Source organism: Sorghum bicolor, chromosome 2 (genome assembly GCF_000003195.3).
Source record: "Sorghum bicolor cultivar BTx623 chromosome 2, Sorghum_bicolor_NCBIv3, whole genome shotgun sequence".
Taxonomy (NCBI): domain Eukaryota; kingdom Viridiplantae; phylum Streptophyta; class Magnoliopsida; order Poales; family Poaceae; genus Sorghum; species Sorghum bicolor.
In genome coordinates, this window is record NC_012871.2 from 70,081,234 (window position 1) to 70,106,365 (window position 25,132).

Here is a 25,132-nt window from a genome sequence, read left to right on the forward strand (position 1 = left end):
AGGTTAAGATTTTTCTTTTGTTGCCTGGGCCTTGTCTAGATCACCCAAAATCTAAAAACTTTTCAAGATTCCCGTCACATCGAATCTTGCGGCACATGCATGGAGCACTAAATATAGATGAAAACAAAAACTAATTGCACAGTTTGTCTGTAATTTATGAGACGAATTTTTTGAGCCTACTTAGTCTATAGTTGGATAATAACTGTCAAATACAAACGAAAGTGCTATAGTATCGAAATTCAAAAACTTTTCGAAACTAAATAAGGCCCTGATCTAGTTGACAAAAAGATTTTCTTTTTTATGAAAATGCTCTAGCCGTGTAGAATGATGCACTCCACCTACTGTAATATAACCGTCCATGTGGACACGTACCAAAATGGGCCATCACACGACACAAGAACCCCTTACCTCATAGCACCACATGGCTAATACACAAAGTGGGACAATATAGCCTTTTCACGGTAATTTGTCAAGTCCTCAGTCCTCATATATGATCTACTCTCTCCGTCCCTTTTTAATTGTCGCTTGCGCTTTCCGAAAAACAACTGTCGGCAATTATATATTAAAAATATTAATATTTATAATACATAATTAGTATCATTAGAAAGATCTTTGAATATAGTTTTTTAACAAATTTATTTAGAGATACAAATGTTGCACATATTTTCTACAAAACGAGTCAAACTTGTGGCACACACACCAACAACGACAATTAAAAAGGGACTGTAACACCCAAAAATTTGCAACCTTTGAAATAGGTGAAAAATGATTTAATTTTGTATTTTTGTGCTCATGAAACATAGGAAAAATAATATTTTTCATCAAAATAAAATTTATTATAGGGAGTAGAAACATTTTTTGTGCACTCATGCTCCTGCATTTTATTTATTGTGCTGAGTGGTTTTACCAAAGTTCAAAAGTATTTCAAAGTGATTTTAGAATGGATTTTAAAATAGGTTTTGAAATAAAAGAAGAAGGAAAAAAAGGGGAAAGAAGACCTCACCCCTCCCCTCTCTAGCCAGCAACCGGCCCAGCACTCCCCCTTCCCCCCGCCTTGGCCCAGCGCACGGCCCAGGAGCCGGCCCAACCGCGCGCTGACCTCCTCCTCCCTTCTTCCTTCAGCTGACGTCCGGGCCCCGCCTCTTCTCTCTCTGCCGCACTGGCCCCGCGTGACAGTCTCCCTTCCTGTTTTTCCTTTCTTCTTCCTTCCGTAACCGGCTGGGAATCCCCCTCCCCGAGGGCAAGGCACCCGATTTCACCAGGATTTTCGCGTGTGAAGATCTAAACCGCGCCCTATAAAGCTTCTCCTCCAAAGCCGCAGTTTCCGTTTGCATCTGCGCCGCAAAAACCAAGCCTTAGTCGCCTCCTTTCGTGAAGTGCGATCTCGCCGACCTCGGCCTCCACTGCCGCGCGTAACCACGCCCCCGTGAACCTTCTCGGGCCGAACCAACCCTCTAGGTGAGCTCGCGACGCTTTTCTCCATCTCCCGGTGCCCTTGAATCGGCGTTTGGTGCTTGTTTTCGAGAAAGTCGAGGTCGACGGCGAGCTCCGAGGCGGCAGCAATGGCGCCGCCGCACCGGAGGCCTCCCTGGCGACCGGCCCGCCGCTGCCTGGCGCTCCAGACGCGCCCGAGCCGTCCATATCAAGATCAAGGGCCCATAAACAAGGATACCCCTTCACTTGCAGTTTTGCTAAAGAGTCCCTGGAGATTTGAGTAATCAACCCGCGGTCCATGGCATATTTTCAAGTTTACGCTTTTCAATTTTAAAAACGTACTCTTTGTGGGCTGATTTCGAATGCGCTTTCCAGAAATTACAGAATTGCCACTGATTTTATAATGCTCATAAAATACTCGTTTTAACTCCGTTTTTGTCCATTCAAATTTCGTTAGATTCGTATTTACGAGCTCTACATGTTAGAAGTATTAGTTTGCTGTTTTGAAACTTTTTAATTCTGCAGTAGCATTTAATTAATTATTTCTCTATAGGAAATCTTGTGAAATGCATATCTTCCACGTTTTAATTCCGATTTTCGTGAACTTTACGTTTATGTGATCGTAGCGCTGCGTAGAATATTTTGATAAACTTTTATATTTGTTTTACTACTGTTTGGTGTATTGTTCTAATTATAGTTTGTTTGCTTCGTGTATGATTATCTACATTGGATTGCGTGTTGTTGATTGATGTTTGGGATTAGACGGTGAGCCGTACGTTGGTGAGCAAGATCAAGCCTTTGAAGACCAGCAGGCTCAGGAGAGCTTTGATCAAGACAAGTATAACTGGGGACTATCCTTGTTACCTATACACCATTAATATAACATTTATCATATGCATGTGTCCACCTTGATGACCTTAGCAAAATCATAGATGATTGTTATCCTGAATTCCTTGTTACCTATTTGGATATGCATTTGGGTAGTTCTTGCTAGTGCTTGATTATAATCCATGATCTTGTAACATGAATGTTGGATATACAATAAACAATAAAATAAGCTTTCTAGTAACTTGAATATAAAGGGTGGAAAGAACTCTGGCTTTTGCTAGATTGATCTTGACCCTCCATAAGGACTTATCCCTTGGCAAAAGCTGGGACAACTCGTACAACCATGAGGGCTATATGGCTCTGGCTTTAGTCAAGTATGAGTAAGCTTTTCTAGCTCGTTAGCGGTTACCCATGCGGCGCAATTGGGGAATAGCAGACCGTGGATTCCTGCGGGTGAATCACATGGACTGACTAATGAAACCAAGCGGCCCTAACTTGTTAGACGAACCTTTGAAAGACTTCATAGTGAACCCTGCCGACCTTCCTTGGTAGTGGGTTAAGAGGTCGACGGGCCTCGAGCGAAAGGGTAAATCATGACTCATGGGTAAAGATGTACAACCTCTACAGAGTGTTAAATCTGGTATACTAGCCGTGCCCACGGATATGGGCGGCCCGGAAAACTGATGGAATAGATGGACACTGACGAACGTGAATAATGATAATAAATGATGGTTTATTATGTTGTTTATATGTGTTATTCTTAATTCTTGTATACATTGATCATGTGGTTATGGGATTTAATATGCTACCTTGATATTTGCTATCCAACGATTAAATATGATATCTACATATAAAAGCTAAATGCAGTCAAACCAGTGTCAGCTTATTGAGCCTCATGAACCCCTGGTTATACTTGTTGAGTACGATATGTGCTCACTCTTGCAATTCCCCCACACCTCAGGAGAAGTTTTGGGCTTGTGATCAACCAGTCAGTTTGATCCTGTGGAGAGGAGTTAATACCCGAAGTTTGGAGTTGTCTATCCGCTGTTTGATACTAAAGGTTATCTCTTTTATACTAAGTACGTTATATATTTATGCATTGTCTTTTGATATTACCCCTTATTTGTAGCTATATGTGAGATTTGACTTCTAAAACTCACATATTGTGCATATCTGGTTTTGTCCTTAAAATCGGGTATTACAGGGACAGAGGGAGTATGCTTGTATACACCACAATCCTAGACCTCAAAATGCATGGTAGTCAATTGGGGGCCCTGGGATACATACACCTATTATTGGGAAAATAATGTTGCCTTTGTGGATTAATTATCAAAATAGGTAACTAACTTGCGACCTCAATTTTTTATATTTTTTTATCGACCTCACTACTCTAGGACGATTATTATTCACACAAGCATGCAATCCTTGCTTATTGGATTTGTCATTTGGGTAAGGATGGATCTTGGATTCTCATTAGGTTAGGCATTAGCTAGTGCAAATTAACCTGAGGCATGATGATGGGAATAGCTAAAATGGGGCCCCTAATTAAACTAGTGAGGGAGAGGGAATTCATTTCATGGAGGCTCAACGATTGATGTTCAAAGCGTATCATTAGGGAAAATAGAGCCAAGAAGCATTAGCCTCAAAAGAAATCAAATCAAGCAGTTTGTTCTCACATGAGGATGGGGCCCACACCACTTGTCCGCACCAACAGCCTCCCCAGACCATAGAACGTACAGCCACTGGTAGGCGGGGCCCATATAGGATGGCCCCATGTGTCGTGGGTGTACAAAGCCTGTACGTGGAACGAACTGCTGGTACGTGTAGTGGTGCTTAAACAGGAGTATTAGCAAGCAGCTAATCCAATCAGAGCAAAAAGCCAATTGCTTGGAGCTGTGAGCCAGCCGTAAACCCCCTGTAGTCTACTAGCGTGTGGTTAACTAACTTAACCCTAGCTTGGCCTGGCTAGTTGTTAGGTTAGGTTAGGTTTGCTTGCTCTCCCTACTGATTAAACATGTTAAGCAATTGATTACGACTAATTGATCCATTGATTAATCAAAGCGTCCCCAGCTTTGTGCATTAGACAATTTTGCCTGGCCGTTGGGCTAGAACGATTTTGTTAATTCTGTAGAGTAATCAGCTTGGCATCTTGTGTTGTGTGTATAATATTACATGGCGGATCACTTGGATGGCTTCATCGGCGTGTAGCGGCGGCGGCGCATGGCGCCCTGATCATTATTTGCCGGTCAGAGGAAGGTTCTTGCATCAGACACGGGATCAGCTAGATGATTTAGAGCATGTTTTATTCGGTTCTAGTTAACATGTTGTAGCAAACTACTGCATGTTACAGTCTAGATTAACCATCATGTGATCTTTGATGGCCCTCTCTCGGCTTCTCTCTCTCTCTCTCTCTCCTTTTGTTGTCGTATTTCTTGATGGAAGTTTTATTTGCTGACTTCGGATGATAATAATGGTTAGGAAATGGTATAGTTAAAGCAGCAGGAAAAAACAGTATATGTGTAATAGAAAATTTTAGTTATTAAAAAACTAGTACGCTGAAAAAAAAATGACTCGGAGGTAATATTACCATAAGTTAGAGGAAAACCAGGAGCTATACTATGTCATATATACTTCTGGATAAAATCCGCCATAGGCCACAAAAAATTGTATGCCACTTCTCGCACTGGATTCCACATGTATAATAACAATAATAGATACAATTGGGATCAGGTGTCATATACATGAGATGGGTGCGCAAGGGATTTTTAGTGGCACATGAAGAATTATCTCTTTTTGGAGTAACCAAATGTTTTTATCTATTAGAATGAAGATTTTAGCTATAACTAGGTAAATAGGACAACACATATGTCCAGCACATAAGACGAGATGCAAACCATCCCAAGATTAGCTGTTCAGTACTGCTCCCTATGAGTGAGGTTAATAATTGGAAACCTTAACTTTTGCCCACGGCATGCAGACTTAATCTTCTCCTTTATGGTAGTAGGAGCTGTAATGTTGTACTGCAAACTATATATATATATATATATATATATATATATATATATATATATATATATATATATATATATATATATATATATATATATATATATATATATAGTAGTACAAGCAATCAAGCATGTCCCAAGACTTGCATAGAGAAACCTCCATTATTATCCACAATCACGCTGAAGGAGGTCTATTCGACACGATTACTAAGTTTACCACAACGCTCCTCTGTTAGATTGCTAGAATTTCAAAAGCGCGCAGATAAAAAAATTATTATAAGTTTTGTCTTAAAAAAGAAGCGCAGAAAACCATCAACTCCAAACAATGACTACTTATTATCCACAATCATATAAATGTATTACCTTTCTTCTAAATTGTAAGTCGTTCTAGTTTTTTTTAACACGTATCTTCTATATACATGTAGACAAAATATATATGTAGGATTCTATGTACCTAGAAAAACTAGAATTTACAATTTGGAACATAGTAGTTTGTTCGATATGCGTTGAATATGTGTACAATTCAGTTATGTGACTTATTTTGCGTTATGATAGAGTTTGAATCGAACCCTGTATGTGTAAGGCATATATAATATAAGCTAACCCTTGTTGCAATTAGGAGATGACTTAACGGCATGTTTGAATGATAGCAAGGCCATGAGTCTGCCGGATGGTAGTGTAGTTACATTTTATAGAGAGAACTGTCTGTAGTCATGCTCTGATCGAAGATCGGATAAATGATTGTACCTTATTGTGCCTTCTGGCTTGCTTATTTTCTTTCATAGACTTCTACAATTAATATACTTGTTAGGATCTAGATCTAACCGTAAACTCTAACACAACTCTGATTGCGCAACCAAGTGTCTAGTCTTCTTTGAGCTCTTCACCGGCGACGAGCACTAGGTACGTCAATTTCTTTTTCTTTCATTCCTTATTGTGCGAAACCGAACATCTAAACATTTGTATTTGGATATGATCTCATTACACGTGTATATATTGGTAATATGAGCTACTAACTTTGATTGTTTGCAAAAATACATGGAGTGTATATATGTACATCCAATTCCTCTTTACTAAGTCCGCCAATGTCAGCGTGCCTGCACAAAGTGCTGAAAATGTAGGTTGGCTTTGCCTGGTAATCTGTTTCGCCTCAGGCCAAAATTTGCTTTGACCTTTTTCACGCTCGGGAACCGACGCTGACCGAGCATGTAGCGTGAGAAGAACGGGAAGACTAGCAGAAGAGTCGAAACGGAACTGGTGCAGGCGCGCGCGGGCCCGTTCCGTAGCGACGTGCTCACTCTTTCACTCGACTGAGAGAGATCATCCCTACCCCGGACCAAAATGCCACGTATACGTAAACGTATTTCACAAAAGAGCTAAAGCACATCAAAAGCCAGCATTAAACTAATGGGATAATAGGATGCTTCTCATGCTATCCTACTACGGTATGTTTAGGCCATGTTTAGTTCCAGTAGCGGAACCAGAAGCCTTCGTGAGCCTGGGCAATTTTCATTATACAAAATATATTTAGCTAGTAAACTGCAACGCTCTTCTTTGATACAAAGGAAATTTTTTTAAAAAAATCACCGACAAGCCCGCCCGTCTGCCTGGGGTGGCCGGGCGGTGGCTCTGCCACTGTTTAGTTCCCTGTGGAAAAAATTTCGCGATACTGTAGTACTTTCGTTTGTTTGTGGTAATTATTGTCCAACCATGGATTAACTAGGCTCAAAAAATTCGTCTCGTAAATTTTGACCAAACTGTGAAATTAGTTTTTATTTTCACCTATATTTAATATGTCATACATATGTCTAAAAATTCGATGTGACGGAGAATCTTGAAAAATTTTGGCTTTTTAGGTGGAATTAAACAAGGCCTTATACGTATGTGAGTATTGATTCGAGGTGATTTGAGCTCCATTTTTTTTTACCAAGTGTTGTTTAGATTTTCTTTATATATTTGTTTGTTGTTCTCACCTCACCACGTTCATTTGCTGATTTTTTTCATGCTGGTTTCAGCCGGCCTTGTTGACAGATTCCAAGTTGTTACGGTCTCCGTATAAACGCCAAAGTCGGGGGCTCTTCCAAACAAACAATCGGCATGCCATCTCATGGCACCCCAATAATACACCACCACCTACTATGGTGGGTCATGCCACATGTGGGGGCAGGGCAGTTATGAGTTTAACAATTGGACTAGACTACTCTTGATTAAGGACACTAATTATTGAATGCTCCTTATGTCATTCCAATATTTTCAGTTTCAGTTTATTTGATTCACAATTGAGCATGTTTGCCTTCTTCAGTTCTAAAATTTTTGATGTAAAAGTGGAATAATTTTGATATATCGTACCCCTCTATTTCAGATTATATGATGTTTTTTCTTTTTTTTTTCTAGATACAAAGCTTTTTGCATTGCACCTATCTAATACACCATGTCCAAATACACATAATAAAAATAATGTATCTAGAAACAACAAAAGGCCACCAAACTATGCATAAAAACAATTAATATTTAATTAACTTCAGTTGGATATATAATAACCTAAAATATTAAAACGTTTTACTTTCTTTGAGGCCAGGGATCCGATCAATATTTAATTAACTTGCAAGACATGAAATGTGTAGATAGACAGTGAAACGTACCAAGTGGCTCAACTTGAATGAAGCTCTCGTTTTGGATCCATCACTGTGGGTCGTAGTTTGCGTCTTTAACACTCGCTTGGGAGGCCCAAGGCAGCAAGGCTAGTACGGTTTGTAACTTTGAGCACAAATTAACAGATATATGAAAATGACATGTACATTGCACTTTCCATGATACGACAGTAACAGTAGTAGAAAAGGAAATGTACCAAAGCCGTGTCTTTTCTAATATGATGGTGTGTATAATCTATTGCTACTCGTGTAAGTTAATCATCCTGCAAACCCCATTATTAGTTACAACAAAGCCCTGATCACAGGAGATTTCATTGCTAATCTTTTGGCACAAAACAGGGCCTCCAAAACCAAAGAGATGTATTATTGCCGCTGCTTTGGAGTCACCATCATCAAAATATATTGGGTGGATATGCACGAAAAATATATACCAAACTTGTTCATTTGATTGTGTACAAATGACATCGTTCTAGAACAACCATCCCATCATTAAGCTTGGCTAGTCTTGAAACCTACTGCTAATAATACAGATCAAGTAACCCGATAATGGGCCATGTACAATAATTTGGCAATTTGCCAAAGCGCTATGATCCTAAAATCCCAATGGTATCCTACATTCCTACCATGTGCAAGCAACAATAATGCGTCCATGTATAGATGATCACATAATGGATATGTGATGCACTTAGATGAGCATTCCAGAAACACTATTAACTCTAACACATTTCTGAGGAAAAAAAAAGAGAGAATGCCATGGAGAAACCCCCCATGCTATGAGTGGGATGCAATTAGATGAGCAATTCAGAAAAATCCATCCTTTCATATAGTAATAGAAAATATATTCTACCGGGACACATGTTTATATATGTTCAACTTACCAAAGTTAGCTCTTGTAAAAAAAAAAACTTACCAAAGTTAGCCATTATGACTGTTGACAGGCGATGCCCTGTAAGAGCACATCAAGTTGCTGTGCTACAGCACACCACGACGCAACCTAGCTAGATGATCCATGTCGATTTTTTTACTCTCTGGTCGGCCTTTGCTTTTTAAAATGAAGAGGATAACTTAATTGAGAATTCTTACTGTTTTTTTTTGTGTACGTGCAATGTTTCACATAAATCAACTTTCACCTTTCCAGCATCCATTTTTTTCATGTTATTTCACAAAGAGTAAAAATGCCCATGATTTTTTTTTATTTATAATGACATACTTCGTATCAGACAAATGCATTCTTCAAGAAAAGAAAATATGATTGGCCTTCCAATCGTACACAACCATTATAACAAATTTTTCAACACAGCTGCTGATTATATCAAATAAAAAGGAAGAACGCACTTTAAAAGAATAAGTGAAGCCTATTATTGCTAGATACCTAAATACATAGCTACCTATGTGTATGTATTCAGTGAGTCAGTGACTTGCTATGCAATTCCATGTACTCCCTCTGTTCCAAATTATAAGTCATTCTAAGAATCTTGGAGAGTCAAAGCATTTTTAAGTTTGACCAAAAATATAGAGAGAAATATAAAGATTTATGTCATAAAATAGGTACACTATGAAAATATAACTAACAAAGAATCTAATGATACTTGGTTGGTACCAAAAATGTTATTATTTTGCTATATAAATTTGGTCAAACTTGAAAAACTTTGACTCTCTAAGATTCTTAGAATGACTTATAATTTGGGACGGATGGAGTATCCAACATTGCACGAGAAAGAAACCACTAAACTTATCCGTATGATGAAGATGTTAGTGTGACAAATTCATATAATAAACAAAATAGAGTAATGAAGAAGGCAATCTTATAGTCATGCACGCAAACACGTGAATGGTTCATTACCAATTATCAAACAAAACATGTAATTTATCTGATAAAATAACACATAACCCTCAAAACTAAAACTTCTTTGAGCAGGTAAATACTTAAATGACGGACTAAGCATGATTACAATCTAAGACAGCATCAGATAAAAAAGGACAAAATATATAGAAACAAACAAGTCAATGTACTAGAAACCACAAATAATTATAGGTGGCTTACCCCTAATTTATCTGTGCCATTAACAAATGACACCACCCAACCATAATTATTTAGGAAATTTAAGAAAAACACACAAATCAATTTGCTAATCCATTTTCTAACCAGATCTCAGCAGGGCAGAAATGTCCATTCAACAACCAAAACAACCTCAACAAAAAAAAAATCAGAACCATCTGTCCACAGCATTTCCGTAAGGTTTGTCGCACAGTTTCAAATCCCATTAATTTCTCCCATAAAACCTCCTCTCCCCTCGTTCTCCTCCCCTCCGCCTCCGCCTTCTCCTCTCACCCCACACCTGCCCTCCCCGCCGCCGCGCCGCGGACCTCTTCCATGGCAAAGCTCCCGCGTCTACCCTGCCCGATTCCCGTGCTCGCGCTCGTGTGCATCCTGTCTCTCGCCGCGCTGCGGCCCGCACTGTCCTCCCGCGCGGCGCCGAGGGACGGTGTCTCCTTCGCCGGCGCAGGCAACACGATACATCAACTCCTCAAGGATCACGGCCTTCCCGGAGGACTTCTCCCGCGCGGCGTGGAGTCGTACACCCTGGACGAATCGACCGGCCTACTGGAGGCGCGGCTGTCGGCGCCGTGCTACGCCACGTACGACAACGGCGACCTGGCCTACTTCGACAACGTGGTCCGCGGCAACCTCAGCAAGGGCGCGCTCCGCGGCGTGGAGGGCCTCTCCCAGGAGGAGCTCTTCGTCTGGCTCCCCGTCAAGGGCATCCTCGTCCAGGACCAGGAACCCGGGGTCATCCTGTTCGACATCGGGTTGGCTCACAAGAGCCTCTCCAGGTCGCTCTTCGAGGACCCGCCGGACTGCAAGCCGTCGGCCGCCGCCGGGATGAGCGCCACCGCCGCCGCAAGGTGGAAGGGTAGGCAAGGTGAGATTCTGACACGCCACTGTTTCAGATTTGTTCGGGGGACATGGTTCCCTTCTCGATTTGTTAGGATCCTTTTTTCTCGCTTGGCCGGTAGGTAGATGGCCTGTTTCTTCGCCGTGCTTGTTCGGACGTCTACTCCATGGAATTATGTATCTATCCCAAGATTCCGTCCACTCGTTTGAAGGTTTTTGTCGAATTCCTTGAACTTAGCCTCTGATTTCCATGTCCAGTTGGTCGATTGGATTTCAAATCGGTTGTAAATCTCACCCCAGTCGATGAGATACAGCTGCGTTGGATTCCGAGATTGGGTTGATTTATTAGAATTAAAAAAATTGCAATCTCGGTTCGTGTTCCTTGGATCAGTGGACGCGCCAGTTACAATTTGACACGACGGTAGTGGTTCGGTGAGGAGGGAAGCTGGAAAGATTGAAATTTGATGGCGTGTTGGAGTTGGAAGCTTGTGGAGGAGTAATTCTCCTACTGGGGATAGGGGATCGATTAAAGACTTCAGTTACTGTTGTATTTTTGGGCATTAACTCTGCAGGAAACACGTTCATTTGTCTTCGAAATCAAAGTCATGGCTTTGGCAGTGGAATTCTGAGCCCCTTCGGATTCACTTATTTTTTAAAAACTCTTACAGTACATACTTAGCAGGATTATTTGGATTGATAAATAAAAAACGACAATTCCTTTCTGGGGGGGTTGTAAGTTTATGGTGATTGACTGAATCCGCTGTCACTAGGCTCAGGGCGCTTGGTCAGATTACCGTGATAATCGTGATGAGGTTAGGGGCAAGTTGCTTGCAACCTGCCATGGGTGTCAAGAGGGGTGTATTAAGCATTAGATGCTTGCACTCCTGGCCTTCTCTGCTTTTGAAGCAAAGATTTTTGCCTGATGCAGGCTTTTGTCTATCTATCAGTCTTCGTTACCAATCCATTTTTTTTTCCTCCTAAACCCTTCTCCTTCTTTGCCTAGTTTGTTACGGGCAGGGCTGTTGGGTAGGGCTGTTGCTTTTGGATGCGGCCCTCCTTTGCGGATTGTTATCTTTCTATGTTAGAATGTGTGTCTCATCTCATCACCTGTCCCCTTCTATAGCGTCTTTCTCTATTGCTGCCACCTCCATTGGTAAATGAATGGAAAGCTGGTGTAGCAAACACGAACCCTTGAAAGAACATACGTCTCCGTTCCTCGGAAAGGGTGGAACAGAAGATGGTGCCACATGAGCTCACTTTGTTTCCCCCAATGGTTGAACCTCACATGATCGTTGTGAACCCTAAGCAGCATAACACTCCTTTTAGGGATTCCTTCTACAATTTTTCTGTGCAATGCTTTTTTAATTCATCAATTACAGCCGTTGCCTGAAGACGGGTCTAACAAAGTTGCTTATTGGCAGGTGTTACTGGTCTGAGGTTGAGGCGAGAGGTAGCAGCAGACAGCGACCAGCATCAGGAGCAGAGGTGAGGAGGCCTCTGAGACAACATCCAAGACGATGCCGAGCCAGTTTTCCGCTTTGTAAAATCCTGTGGTGAGTGAGAGAGTGCTGCTGCTGCTGCAACAAAAAAAATACAACTACTGCAACTTCATGCAGGGTTGGAATGTATCTACTAAGATGTGGGTACCTTTTTGTAGTTCTTTTTTGTTTTTTTTTTGGGCCTAAGTTCCTCTCTTGTTCATGCACACATGTGTGATATTAAGTTTGTCAGTCAGTCAATTGTTATAAGCAAGCACGCAGAAAAAAGAACAAAGGAAAAGAGTTGGCTGAGAAGCCAATTGGGGCTTTCGGGGCTCCGGGGCTGTGGTATAGACCATATGAGAGATTCTTGTTCTCCCCTGGGAGAGAATTCCTTAGCTGTTGGTGCATGTGCCAGCTCAGCAAGGAGTGAGCTGGGCACAGCACAGCCTCCATGTGAGTCTGTGTTGGCTGGTGGTTGGTTGAGTGCTCCTTGTGCTTCTTCCTTGGATTGATGAGTATACATATACAATCATACAATATTACTATACTGCTGCAATTATTCATTCTGCTAGGTTAGGTTAGGCCATAGAGCTATATATATAGCGTTATAAAGAATATAAAAAAGTTGTAGTTCCTTCTGTCTTGTTTATGTGGTGTGCAAGTCTTGATGAAAGGTATCTATCTGTACCCATCTCTCTCTACCTGTCAATCTATCAAGTGGCTGTATTCCTTGCACTTGTGAAATGGGAATTATTCAGTATGCTCCCTTGCTCAAGCCTCCATCCGGCCACCGGGAAACCAGCTACGTCGCGTATGGTATGGAGTAGGCATGATGAGGCAGGGGTGGATGGATGGAAAAGGATGTGAATTTTGTTTTGTTTTCCTTGTCCACATCACCCATGTTCTCTTTGCTTTAACTTGGTTGATTTCGATATCACGTTGCTTGATTGATTGTGCCAGTGTAAAATAGTTAGGAAAAGAGAAAATATCTCTTCTGCGTCCGTTGGCACAGAGAAAATTAATGAGAAAGAAAGGGTGGTTCGCATCACCTCGCATCACTTCTTTGACAAGGTAAGCACTAACATATCGATGCTGATTTTTTCTTCTCTCCTGATCTCTTTAGGCGCTGATGCTATTATCTTCTCTCCAGATCTCTTTAGGTGCTGATGCTCTGTTTTTTTTCTTCTTCTCTAGACTGTAGCCACAGAATGTTGGTCAATAGTCATTAGAATCTAAGCGTTGGATCGGACCTTTCTGGTGGACATGCATGTAGTACGCCGATTAAAAGGAGGACGTCATGAAGAAAAGTTCCGGTGACAGAAATCTCATGCAAATATCGTCAAAAATAGTAAGGACGTCACTGGCTAAGATTTCAGATTTCAGCGACAGATATCGTCTCAGGAGTGATCATCTAGCACCTCTCTTGGTTTGCCGATTATGGCGCGAACAAGGTTACTGGATTTGCACCATTGCAGATGTTGTTGTAGAAGCATAGCAAGTGGGCGGGGATGGTGCTAATCCTGCTCCTTTACCCTATCGATACGGCGCGCAAGTACTCTAATGGCACGCGCATAGGCGCACTAAATAATTCTGCCCGCCGCTGCCGGCGGACCACATCATGGCGATGGACCTCCTCGGACCAAACCACAGGGCGCCCGGATAACGTGCCCTGCCACGCGAATTCACTCACGGCTACGTCCAGTACCACTGATTTCCGTATAAACTTGCTAGTGCTAGTACCCTCAAAAAGCAAAGCGTACCCGGCGAAGCAAAAGCGTGGCGCGGGGGGGCGAGTCGCATGATGGGCATACGGGGCGGGCCGGGGAAAAAGATCCAAAAGCCTCGACATCGCAGGTCTGCACCCGCACGGCACCACGACCACGTCACAACAAAAAACTAATGCCTGCACGCCGGCAGCCCCATCGGGCACTACCTAACCAACCCACCCCTGGACCTGCACGGCACCAATTTTCTCCAGGGATATTCCCTGCTCGAGATGCAGCAGCCAGAAGCGACAAGGGATGCTACTCTTCCCCTCTCCTTCGCATGCTTTCGCAATACTTGTCGACATGTTTCGCTTTCAGTTTCCGGTACCCGATATGTACACAAAAGTGTATTACATTTAAGGCTATGACAAACGATGGTTTGGAACTAAGGGTAAATACACAGATGTTCACATCCATCTTTACAGCCAAACTGCACTAGGACTAACCCGCGATACAGCAGTTGCAATCACACCAAGCCGGGGATATCTAGCTCAGGGCTCAGCATTTTAAACATGCCATGTTATTTCGTGAGGGTAGAACGACGAGGTCCGGCCTCTGTGCGATGTGAGTCTCAGAAGTCTGGGCCTTGCTGGAAGAACTCGAGGTCTGGGTGGGTGCTCCCGCCTGGAGGCCGCCTTGGACGCCTACATCAGGAGTCAAAACAAAAGGTATATTTAGCTATCACCAGGTTTAGAAGTCTGGTGCTGATTCCGCAATCAAATGGACATGCCGACAAGCATTGACAGTTTCAATTGGATATCACTTAAATCTTCCAAGGTGATCAGGGAGAATATGTATTTATGTAGGATGTTAATAATCTAATATCCAACAGGATGTAGGATAGGAACCTGCACTAGGAAAAGCGTATTTGAAGAGCCGTTAAGTTAATTATTGACAGGTTGTAAAGCAGCACCGAGTTAGACATAGGCCATCTTGATTCTTAAAAAACCTTAGAATGGGAAAAGAATCCAGAGAAAATGGCAGCAATGATTAACTTACCTAACAAAGCTAGATGGCTCAAACCCTGGAACACCAGGTGGGCCAATTGGATCATAGCGGCCACCTGGTGGAACACTCCTGTTTCAAACATTCATTTTTATTAAGAAAAATAACAAAAAGAGCGCCTCACTAAGTGATATTGAAATGACAAATTTAGTGAAACAAGAGCAGAACATACCCAGGGCCACCAAACGGGGCATTGAAGGGATTATTAGAAGGAAAGAAGCGTGGATCATTGGGACCTGTTGCCCCAAAATAATCATTAAGCCTGAGCTGTAGACATGCACAAACATAACGACAAAAACTGGATAGTGTTTAATAGATAGTAATATTACCAATGAGCATGCTGCCACCGCTCCCAATACCACTGTAAACAGTACAGAGAATTGAAGCTATCAATTCCTTCCATGTTTTACACGAGTTCTCATTTCATGGTTGAAGACATACCTGTGAGGGTAGAAGCCCGCACCAGGTCCAGGGTAGAGATCATCAGAACCAAGTGGTGCTATTGGAGGATAAATTAGGCTGCATCACAAAATATAACATAGAAACTGATTAGCCACAGCCCCACAAGAATACAATACTCCAACTGTGACCATTTGGATAAGATACTAGGATTCTTGGATTTTTTTTTCCTATCTAGATTCTCAGAATCCAATGGATTCAAACGGGGCCTAAACAGGTATACAGGGGATCAATCATCAATCACCTTGGACGAAAATACTAAGATGTATACATGCAAAAGAAAAGGGATGATGTTGTCTAGGGATCATACCCGGAAGGGTCAGCAGTTCTAGGACCTGGATCTTCAGAGCTGGAAAAGCAAGTGTATTGTATAAGAAAAATACAAGAGAATGAGACCAATTGCACAGTTAAATTTTATATTCAAGAAAACTTTAATAATATAGAATATACGCATTTCTCCTGCATGTTCTAGAGAAAAAAAATCAAAAAAAAAAATCAGCTTTTGGTGATATTTTCCAGAATTCTTAACTATGAGAACCAAAAAGAAAAAGAAGAAGAATCTGCAGACTAGACCAATTACAGAACCATAATTTCCAACAATTGATGATTTAAGACATCGACACTAAGGAAAACAAATAGCAAGGTAAAGCTCCCCCTATGTAGCCTAGAAAATGAATGGCGGGAGAGTATTGCTCATAGTCACAAAGTTCCCAGATTGACATGGTCAAGGAAAGTGGCATGCTACTTGCGAGAGGTCTTTACATGGCGGGGTCGAAAATGACCTCACGTACCCAGGTCGGGTCGATGTTCCTGGGTCAAGGATCAATGCCTTCAACCTTATTTCCTGTGACTATCGTATTGCCCAAAAAAAGCAACATAATGATACCTCTGTATTGATGAACTTCTCTCAGCATCAGAGTTCTTGGCAGCAGCAGCAGCAGCAGCAGAGCTCTTAGCAGCCTCAGCAGCAGCATTGTCTCCATCCAATTTGCTCAACACATTTGAGTTCACAGTCTCAATGAGGCTTGCAAAATTCTTGTACATATCCCCATAATTCTTTGGCTGCTCTTCGACAAAGAAATCTTTCACACTAGATATAAGGAATCATGTTAAAACTTGAGGCTATAAAACTGGACAATTCAGATGAGCAAAGAAAACCTAGGGAGGCGGAAGAGCCAATTAAACAAGTATGTCAATATATTTCTTTAAATTTCTGCTAAGTATGAAGTAGATTACCATTACACTACATTCATATGTTCTTAAAAGATTGAGAATAACAGGGTGTTTAGTTCCCATTTCATCTCAAAAAATTTCTGGGTTTTGGTCCAAAATTTTGCATAATGGAACTGAACATCATGCAAAATGTTTGGCAAAACGGTTGTCATTCTCCATTTTGGATTTTGGCCTCAAGAGGCCGAAAAAACCCAAAAGAGCCTCAAGAGGCCATAATGAGGGCAATAAATTCTGCATTTTGGATGGAACTAAACATAACCCTGAAAATTTTGGCATTTTGCATTTCATCATTCCAAATTAGTTGGCATTTTACATTTTGCATTCCATGGAGAACTAAACAGGCCCTAAGTCAAAATTTCTTATTGCATCATATGAGGTCTTTTGAAAGTAATAGAAGAGCCTAATTGTACCATCTACTACTAAATTAAGATCAAAATTATAAAAATGATATTTTCCAAGTCGACCCACGTGATACAAGAACGTGCTTCCTAGTAGACATGGCGTGTAAATACGATTGCAAAAATTATGCTTCTGATTGGTATGAGTACCAGAATATGACATTATTGTACATAACTATTCCTATCCTAGTGTTCTTATTTATTCATTGATAGATATGCTATGCTAATAAATCATAACGCCTGGAACTAAATAATGTTGCAAATAAATTAGTTGCAAGATCCAAACATACTTAATCTGGATATTATAAGGGCTCTTATCTTGTGCCTCAAGATCCAAGACATCAATTGCAAGTACTTCACCGATCACCAGACACTTCACCAGTACCCTTTTCTTCTTGCCCTTCTCCTCCTTGCTGTACAAAAAGGCATAACAGTTCTCCATGCTGTTCCAACCATCAATCCCCACCTCCTCATCACCTGAAAGTAAGTAAATTGCATAATATATATAGAAAACTTAAAAATGACGGCTGAATTACCACCTTAACCATAGAAAACAAGCAGACTTAGGGCAGTCCCAATGCTAAAAACTATATATACCTATTAATTTCTACAAACACTACATATAAAAACTATGGTCCCAATGAATAGTTTCTACGGAATAATTTTTTATCCAATCATATACATTCTCTCTCCATTCTCTACCAATCACATCCCTTTATGTCTTGGTTCTCGTGTAGACATGGTTTCTAACTTAGACCCGGTTTCTATGATTTTTTGCTCACTCACCTCAATAACTACCTTGCCACATCAGCAAAACGCTCAGGTGGCAGTACAATTAATGTTTATAGAAACTATGATGATTTCATCATTGGGAGTGCCCTTATAAGCATGAATTCCCCATTGCTATCGATTTTAAAAACTCTGAGTATCATATTGTCAGCTACAAGTTGATTACATCGCGCAGTAATATCCAAGACAATGAGGTGCTACCCGTACGTTGAAATCTGCCCATGACGTAATAATGAATAAATTAACCAAACGCGTCCAACATACCAGCGGAAATATGAACCCTAGTTTTTTTTTTTGGGGGGGGGGGGGGGGGAGCAGGGGGGAGACGGGGCCGGTGGGGAGTCCCACAACAGGGAAGCCAGGGCGGGAGCGCACGCACCTGAGGGCGAAGGGTCGGCGAGCGCGGCAGGGCCGACGGCGCAGAGCGAGTACCCGGCGGCGAGGAAGGCAGCGTGGGCGGCGAATGCGACGCCGTCGTGGGCGCCGCGGAGGGCCGGCCGCGCCGCCCTCACGACGGCCATCGCCGCAGCGTCGGTCACCATCGTGCCGCTGCGGGACGGTGGCGGGGGCTCGGGGTTCGACCTCGGTGATCGGAGAGGGAGCGGGAGAGGGGAAGGCTAGGCGGCGGTCGGTGGGTTTGGGTCTTCGCCTCTTTGGGGGTTTCGGGAGAAGTCAAAAGTCACGCCGCGCCGCTCTACGGCTCTAGTACTCGGCGCGCCTGCCTTTGTCCCATCTGACCTGACAGGTGGGCTTTGGTTGCTTCTAGTGTGCGAGACTGACGCGCACCTTCTTGAGATGCAAGACAAACATGTCACAATTGAGGATTATTACTCGATTCTAAATTACAAATATTTTATATTATTTTTTTAAGTATATATTTTTATACACTGTCTAAATATGTAATACAAAACAATATATTTAGAAAGATAAAAAACCTTATAAAAAGTCAAACTTTAAGTTTCATTAAATATATACAAAAATACGAATATTATTTATGATGTATAATAATTATCATTATATACTTATGGAACATACTTTCATAATAAATTTATTTAAAAATAAATAATATCATTTTTTATATACTTAATCAAACATAAAAGGGGTTTGACTCCTCAGTAAGTCAGTAGTGAGACTTATTTTAGAACGAACAAAATATTTAATTATGAACTTATATGTGGTAGTTTATTACTCAGTTCTAGAAAAGAATTAGTTATAGAACATTCTTTTGATCTATTTTATAAAAAAAATATTAATATTCATGTCTCTCAATAGTCAATTGATATACTTGAAGATATATTTAAAAATAAATTCAATAATATTTATCTGTATGAAAACGTTAGTACCTTTTTCTATAGAATAGAGGTGGTTATAAAACTGTAATTGTTTGACTTCTCGGTGAAACATTCACTAAGAGTAGAGGCATTGTTCGACATGGCTCTTCCTTATTTTAGTGTTTCTCTAAAGGAGTTCGAGCATTTAAAGATTTATAAATTGCAACTTCTTTAGATTTCTTTTAAAGAAAAAACTAGCTTCGACTTTTCTATTATTTATTATTTAGAAGAAAACAACTTCTTTTCAACAAACTGAGTAAATATATTGATGAAGCCATTATAAATATTATGCTCCAAAAAAAGTATTTTAAGAGCATCTCCAAGAATTTGCTAAATTAGGTTGCTATTCTTGATTATTTGGCAAAATAAGAAATTTTAGTCTCCAACATATTGACAAATGAGGTTGGCAATTTTAGCCACTTGCTATCTGCGACCTCCGCACGCGCATATATGCGCGCGGGTATTCCCCGCGTATCAGCCTCCCGCGCGCCGCAGCGAATTGACGTGCTGCACCAAAGTTCGTCTGTTTTCTGCGTGATGCCTGCTTGCTATAGGTTCAGGTGTCAGATTGGATGCTGCCGGCCACCAACAGGTGCAACAGGTGTCAGCTGAATTGACGTGCATGCTGCAGACTTTTTGCCGTCCATCACATTTAAATATAAATTAATTTCTTTAAATCACAATGGCACAATAAAAAGGTTCTCTGAAACATGTAAACAAAAGGTTGTTTAAATTACAGTTGAAAACTATATAAATCTGCACGATGGTCGGGTTGCGACGAGTCTCGCGTCGCCAGGCAGGAGTGTTGCGGTTGAAAAACATTGACAGCTGAAAACAGTTGCATCCGATCATGTTGTGGACCTATTTTTTTAATTTTACCAAATTCAAATAGCAAACTATTGGAGAGCCTATATTATTTCACTTAGCATATATTTTAGGGAGTTGTCAAATCATAAGATTTGTCAAATCAATTTTAACAAACTCTTAGAGATGCTCTTCAACTCGTCTATATTGTTTTCTATTTTTCTCAACGAGTATCCGATCATTCTCGTTAGCCATATTTTTCTAGTAAGTCATGTTTGCTATATGTGTTTTTCAATGTAGCTAGGCTATTGTAAAACTCTATATTTTAGATAGATTTTCTATTTTACATAGTAGTTAAATCTCACAATTTAGGTCTAATTTTAGAGCTCGTTCCTGTAGAAGCTGCCGTTAGAGCTGAAGTCGTGACAGACCCGCCAGTCAATTAGCCAGTCCATGGAGTGGTCCTTCACGTTTGGGCCGAGAAGTAGCAAAGCCTTCTTCGTTGGGCTGAGCAAAAGAGGCGTAAGCGAACAGCCTATTTATTGGGCTCAAACTAAAGCGACGTTATATTGAGTAATTTTTGTTTTTAAAAATCTTGTCTAAACTTATATTAGGCCCTGTTTAGTTCCCCACCTAAAATTTTTTCGTCCATCCCATCGAATCTTTGGACACATGCATGGAACACTAAATGTACATAACAAAATAAACTAATTACACAGTTTGATTGAAAAACGTGAGACGAATCTTCTAAGCCTAGTTACTCCATAATTAGCCTTAAGTGCTACAGTAACTCACATGTGCTAATGATAGATTAATTATGCTTAATAGATTTGTCTTGTAGTTTCCTGATGAGCTATGTAATTTGTTTTTTATTAGTTTCTAAAAACCCCTCCCGACATCCTTCCGACACATCCGATGTGGCACCCAAAAAATTTTCATCTCCAATCTAAACAGGGCCTTAAAACAAGTTGGTTTTTCAGCTTTACAAACTTCAAAGCCCTGTCAAACAATACCTAATTGACGTTAAGAAAAAATACCTAAATATGTTTAATTAAGGGCTCGATCTGAATCGCTGTACCCTTTCAGAGCTTAAATTTGGGGGGGGGGGGGGGGGATAGAGGATAAAAATTGCTTTGAGGTATCTTTCATCAAAAGAGAGAACTATAGAGGATTTTTTTCCCCTCAGAGAGACACAGTTGACAGCACACACCAATTCGTTTATTCGTCTTGCTGCTGGTGCAGACAAGCATGTGTGTTCTAACACATACACTAAAAATCAATTGCAGGTACGTACGTGATCCTCCGTTGAATGCGAGTGGCGATGTAATTAAGGGCCTAATAAGAGCTCCCTCTAGCTGCATTATTACTTGCTTGGTTCTGAAGCCAACAAAAGTAAAGTAACCTGTACTGTAACTGTAACCGATGATAGATGCTGGATGTAAGGAAAAGCTAGCAGCAGCTCACATGTTCGATCAGTTATTAGCACAAAACGTGACAAGGATCTGTTACGCCAACCGAAAGAGAAAGTGGCCTGAGACTCTGACTGAACCGAGATCGATCGTGTGTACTATCTACTGATACTGTTCGTCCTCGTCAGTCGTCACCAGAAATCAATCAGATCAAGAAGGTAGGTAGGTGCCTCTATATATGCATGCATACGATATTATGATGCCGCATGGTCGTCCAGGACCAGGATCGGCCGGCCGGTGAATGGAACATTGCAACAAGAATGATGATAATCATTGCACATGCTGAGGCTCAAGAGATGCTGTGTACGTGTTCATCATACAGATACTGCAGCATTGATGCAGTTTTTCTTGAACTGATCTCTGGACGTTGTGTTACCAGCACCAATGGGGCAAACTAAAATTCGGTCAGCTAATCGCAGACAAACCGTTTCTAGATAATGAATGATCACAGGTAAATCTGAATATCTGATTGCCACGAAAACTTGGAGACAAAAGAGAAACTCGGAGGAAGTGGCGCGATCGGCGATCCACATCCACTTGTTGGCCAAATCTTAGGGCTTTGCTCGTCCGCAGCTACTAGCATTTTATATATTTTTTCCCCTCCTTGGCAGACAACTGACGATCGCACATATGCCTGCATTTACTCCCAGTCCCCAGAATCACAGATCAGAGAAGAACCGTCTTTTATAGGTTTTGTTAGGACATTAACTCATCACCGTCCAGCTCAAGAACCAAGGCCGATTCAGCTCAAGAACAACTGCTCTGCTCCCAAGCAGAGGTGTGAAATTTGAAGGAGGTGAATCGTCTATTCATCACAAATGTATATATTACAGCAAATCTAGGGGGGTTACACTTGTTTGTTGTTTCTTCCTTCCCGTATATCCTCACTCTGCAGTCTGTAACTCTGTACTCTGTAGAATAGAAAGGGTTTCAGAAATCACGAGAGTCCATATAGAGAGAGAGTCAGGCCTGTCTATCTATAAATGCATCAGACTTTTGGCTCCACGACGTTCTTCTTCCTGGTGATGCGGATGTAGCAGAAGATGGCGACGACGATGGCCGCGGCGAGCCCTGCCACTATGATCTTGCCGCCGGCGAACGTGCTGTCGAAGGGTTTGTGGCCCGCGTGGTGCGAGCTCATCGGCGATCCGGCGAACCTGGACTCCTCCAGCAGGGAGTGTGCGTGCAGGGCGACGACAGGAGCAGAATAAGGAGCCTCTGCTACGACTAGGCTACTCATCGCGCCGCCGCCGTCCAGCAGGAAGACGGTGGCGAAAGGCCGCGCCATGACGGCGGTCGCGGCCAGCTGGCTGGACACCAAGCAAAAGAGGAAGAACCGAGGCATCGTCTCTCTTCAGATAGATTATTATGAGAGAGATCAGAGCTCAAGCGAGATGATCGATGGGCGTGTAGGAGAGCTGTGGTGCTGGTGCAGGAGCTCTCTCACTCTCGCATGTAGCTAGTGGATGTGGATGCCTTGTTGATGATGTGCTGGGGAGGCCATGGCCATGGCTGGGAGGGCCGTTATATAGGAGATGGAGATGGCCATGTCAGTTGAGCTCGCTGATCGCTGCCCAATGATCCGTCGTTGGCCGATTAAACAAAGGTGGGGGTGTTGGGTTGGGCAGAGGCCGCATGGCCATGCACGCACCCACCCCCACCCTTTATGGATCTTGATTTCTCAGTGCATGATCAGTCTCCCTCGTGGCTGCTGGTGGCTCTAGAAAAATGATTGGATTTGGAGGGTGGCTTCTACGAATCCATGGGGGCCAGCCGGCACTCAGCGGTCAACTCTGAGGTGGATGCTCCGAGTGCATCAGCGACTGACATCTGGTTGAATGTTATGGAGCTAGGGAGGTGGAAGGAGCAGCACGCACGCCAGCACTGCATCTGCATCTGCATGAGCATGCTCAGCGTCCAGACTCCAGATTCCTCATCGAGTCAAGCTGCGAGGCTACGTAGTACAACTGTGTCCAGGTGGGGGGAAGGGGAGCCTTGGAAGCAGCAGCTGCCCCCTACAGCTTTGCAGGGCCTTGTGTTCTGCCCAGAAGTTGACGATCGAGCTCGCTTCCGCAGGTTCTTGGAAGGTGAAACGCAGCATGCGGCCGGCACACCTTGAGAATGGCTGAGCAAGTGAGGAGATGCCTGCCTGCGGATGCATGAGGTGCTGTTGTAGCATCAGAAAGGGGCAGAATTTCTTGGTATCAGTGGCTGATGTTATTTCTTGGTTCAACTTTATTAGAAGTAGAGTGAACTCAAGGAAGCAAAGTAGTGTTACTTTAAAAATCACTAGATAATAACGCCTTCTATGGGAACAAAATGACTGAATTTTCAGTGACTTAGAGAAATCGGGCAGTGCCGTTAACCTATGACCATGTGATCGGCGAAGATGCTTCCAATTTGTATATTGCACAATGCACTTCCATGCCACCGCATGTGTGGAGGAATCACCCGACAGGATTTAAACAGCAGCTCGATTTTATATGAGGCTGTTCAGGATATAATTTGCGTGTCTTACAGGAGCACAAGCATTGGAGGTACAGCGCCAGTTTGCAGGTAACAGGTGCCGCGCTGCAGGCGGAAGACGCCATTGTTGAATTCGGCGCCTTCTAAAGATGCCATTTTACCTCCTCTGCATTCATAGGACAGGAGGTAATGTAAGAAGATTCTGACTGGTTGCTTTGTCTAGAGAATGCATGCCAAAACAGGCGCAAATCACTCTGTTTCGAATCTGCAATGTTTTGTTATTCAGTTTTTTGGTTTGACAGAGTTCGTCCATGCATGCTATTCAGTCTCGGTGTCCACCATTTCATTCAAGCTGATTCTTACCATCAGTTGATAAACCTACCTAGTTATTTTTCAGTAGTAGTCAGATTAATAACTCATTTACCTGACGCAAAGGAGCAATTGCACTCATAAATAAGCAAAAAGGTGCATCCGACACTGCACCCGAAATCAGAACATGATGATGTGCAACATCAAAAGCCATTGTTGTACAGACGAAACATCGACGAAGAAGAGACAATGTGGAGTCTGAATGATCCTCTAGATGTTCCCTTTCCTAGATTCAATCTCTAATCTAAGTAGCCCTTTCTGGATTGGATGCAATTGGGGTTAAGACTAATCAGGAACGTTGCACGCTCAAGATAGCTGTAAACAGCAGGCTGGCACGCACGCATGGGACCATAATGTCAACTTATCAGGAATGAATTACACGGGGATCGACAGAATCAGACCAGCACGGAGGAAGAAGAAGCTTCTCCCCCACCGACGAGCACTGCCGGGGCCCGAGGCCGACCAGTCCATGACAGCCAGCCCCCTCGTGCAACCAAAAACTGCAGAGATCTTCAGAGGCATCGATTAAATATTCAGTCTGTCTTCTCTGTACCACTGAACAAACTGAAGAGACCAGTGAACATGAGCTGTCCATCGTTTCAGGACCAATGATTCTGGCATCATTAACCTGCCGATCAATGATCCGGACATGACTAACCTGCTCATCATACGATTCTGACATTGTTAACCTGCTCGCCATATACGACATAAATCAGGCGGTGTTGAAGCGATTGATCTTGTTAAG

The 25,132-nt window shown here is 42.1% G+C and overlaps 3 protein-coding genes across 3 annotated transcripts; 1 reads left to right on the top strand and 2 right to left on the bottom strand.

Annotated features, from left to right (window-relative positions):
• On the top strand, positions 10,151 to 12,993 carry LOC8084102. The gene is made up of 2 exons (XM_002460787.2): positions 10,151 to 10,845; positions 12,239 to 12,993. The coding sequence occupies exons 1-2, from the start codon at positions 10,296 to 10,298 to the stop codon at positions 12,304 to 12,306; spliced, it is 618 nt and encodes a 205-aa protein (XP_002460832.1). The 5' UTR covers positions 10,151 to 10,295; the 3' UTR covers positions 12,307 to 12,993.
• On the bottom strand, positions 14,349 to 18,652 carry LOC110432535 (probable proteasome inhibitor). Its single transcript, XM_021453168.1, has 9 exons — positions 18,328 to 18,652; positions 17,450 to 17,636; positions 16,415 to 16,618; positions 15,839 to 15,877; positions 15,511 to 15,588; positions 15,399 to 15,430; positions 15,242 to 15,305; positions 15,064 to 15,141; positions 14,349 to 14,708 (listed from the first exon to the last, which is right to left on the bottom strand). Exons 1-9 carry the CDS (start codon positions 18,488 to 18,490, stop codon positions 14,636 to 14,638), a joined length of 918 nt encoding a protein of 305 aa, XP_021308843.1. The 5' UTR covers positions 18,491 to 18,652; the 3' UTR covers positions 14,349 to 14,635.
• LOC8081725 lies at positions 22,339 to 23,171 on the bottom strand. Its single transcript, XM_002462943.2, has one exon. It carries the CDS (start codon positions 22,895 to 22,897, stop codon positions 22,541 to 22,543), a length of 357 nt encoding a protein of 118 aa, XP_002462988.1. The 5' UTR covers positions 22,898 to 23,171; the 3' UTR covers positions 22,339 to 22,540.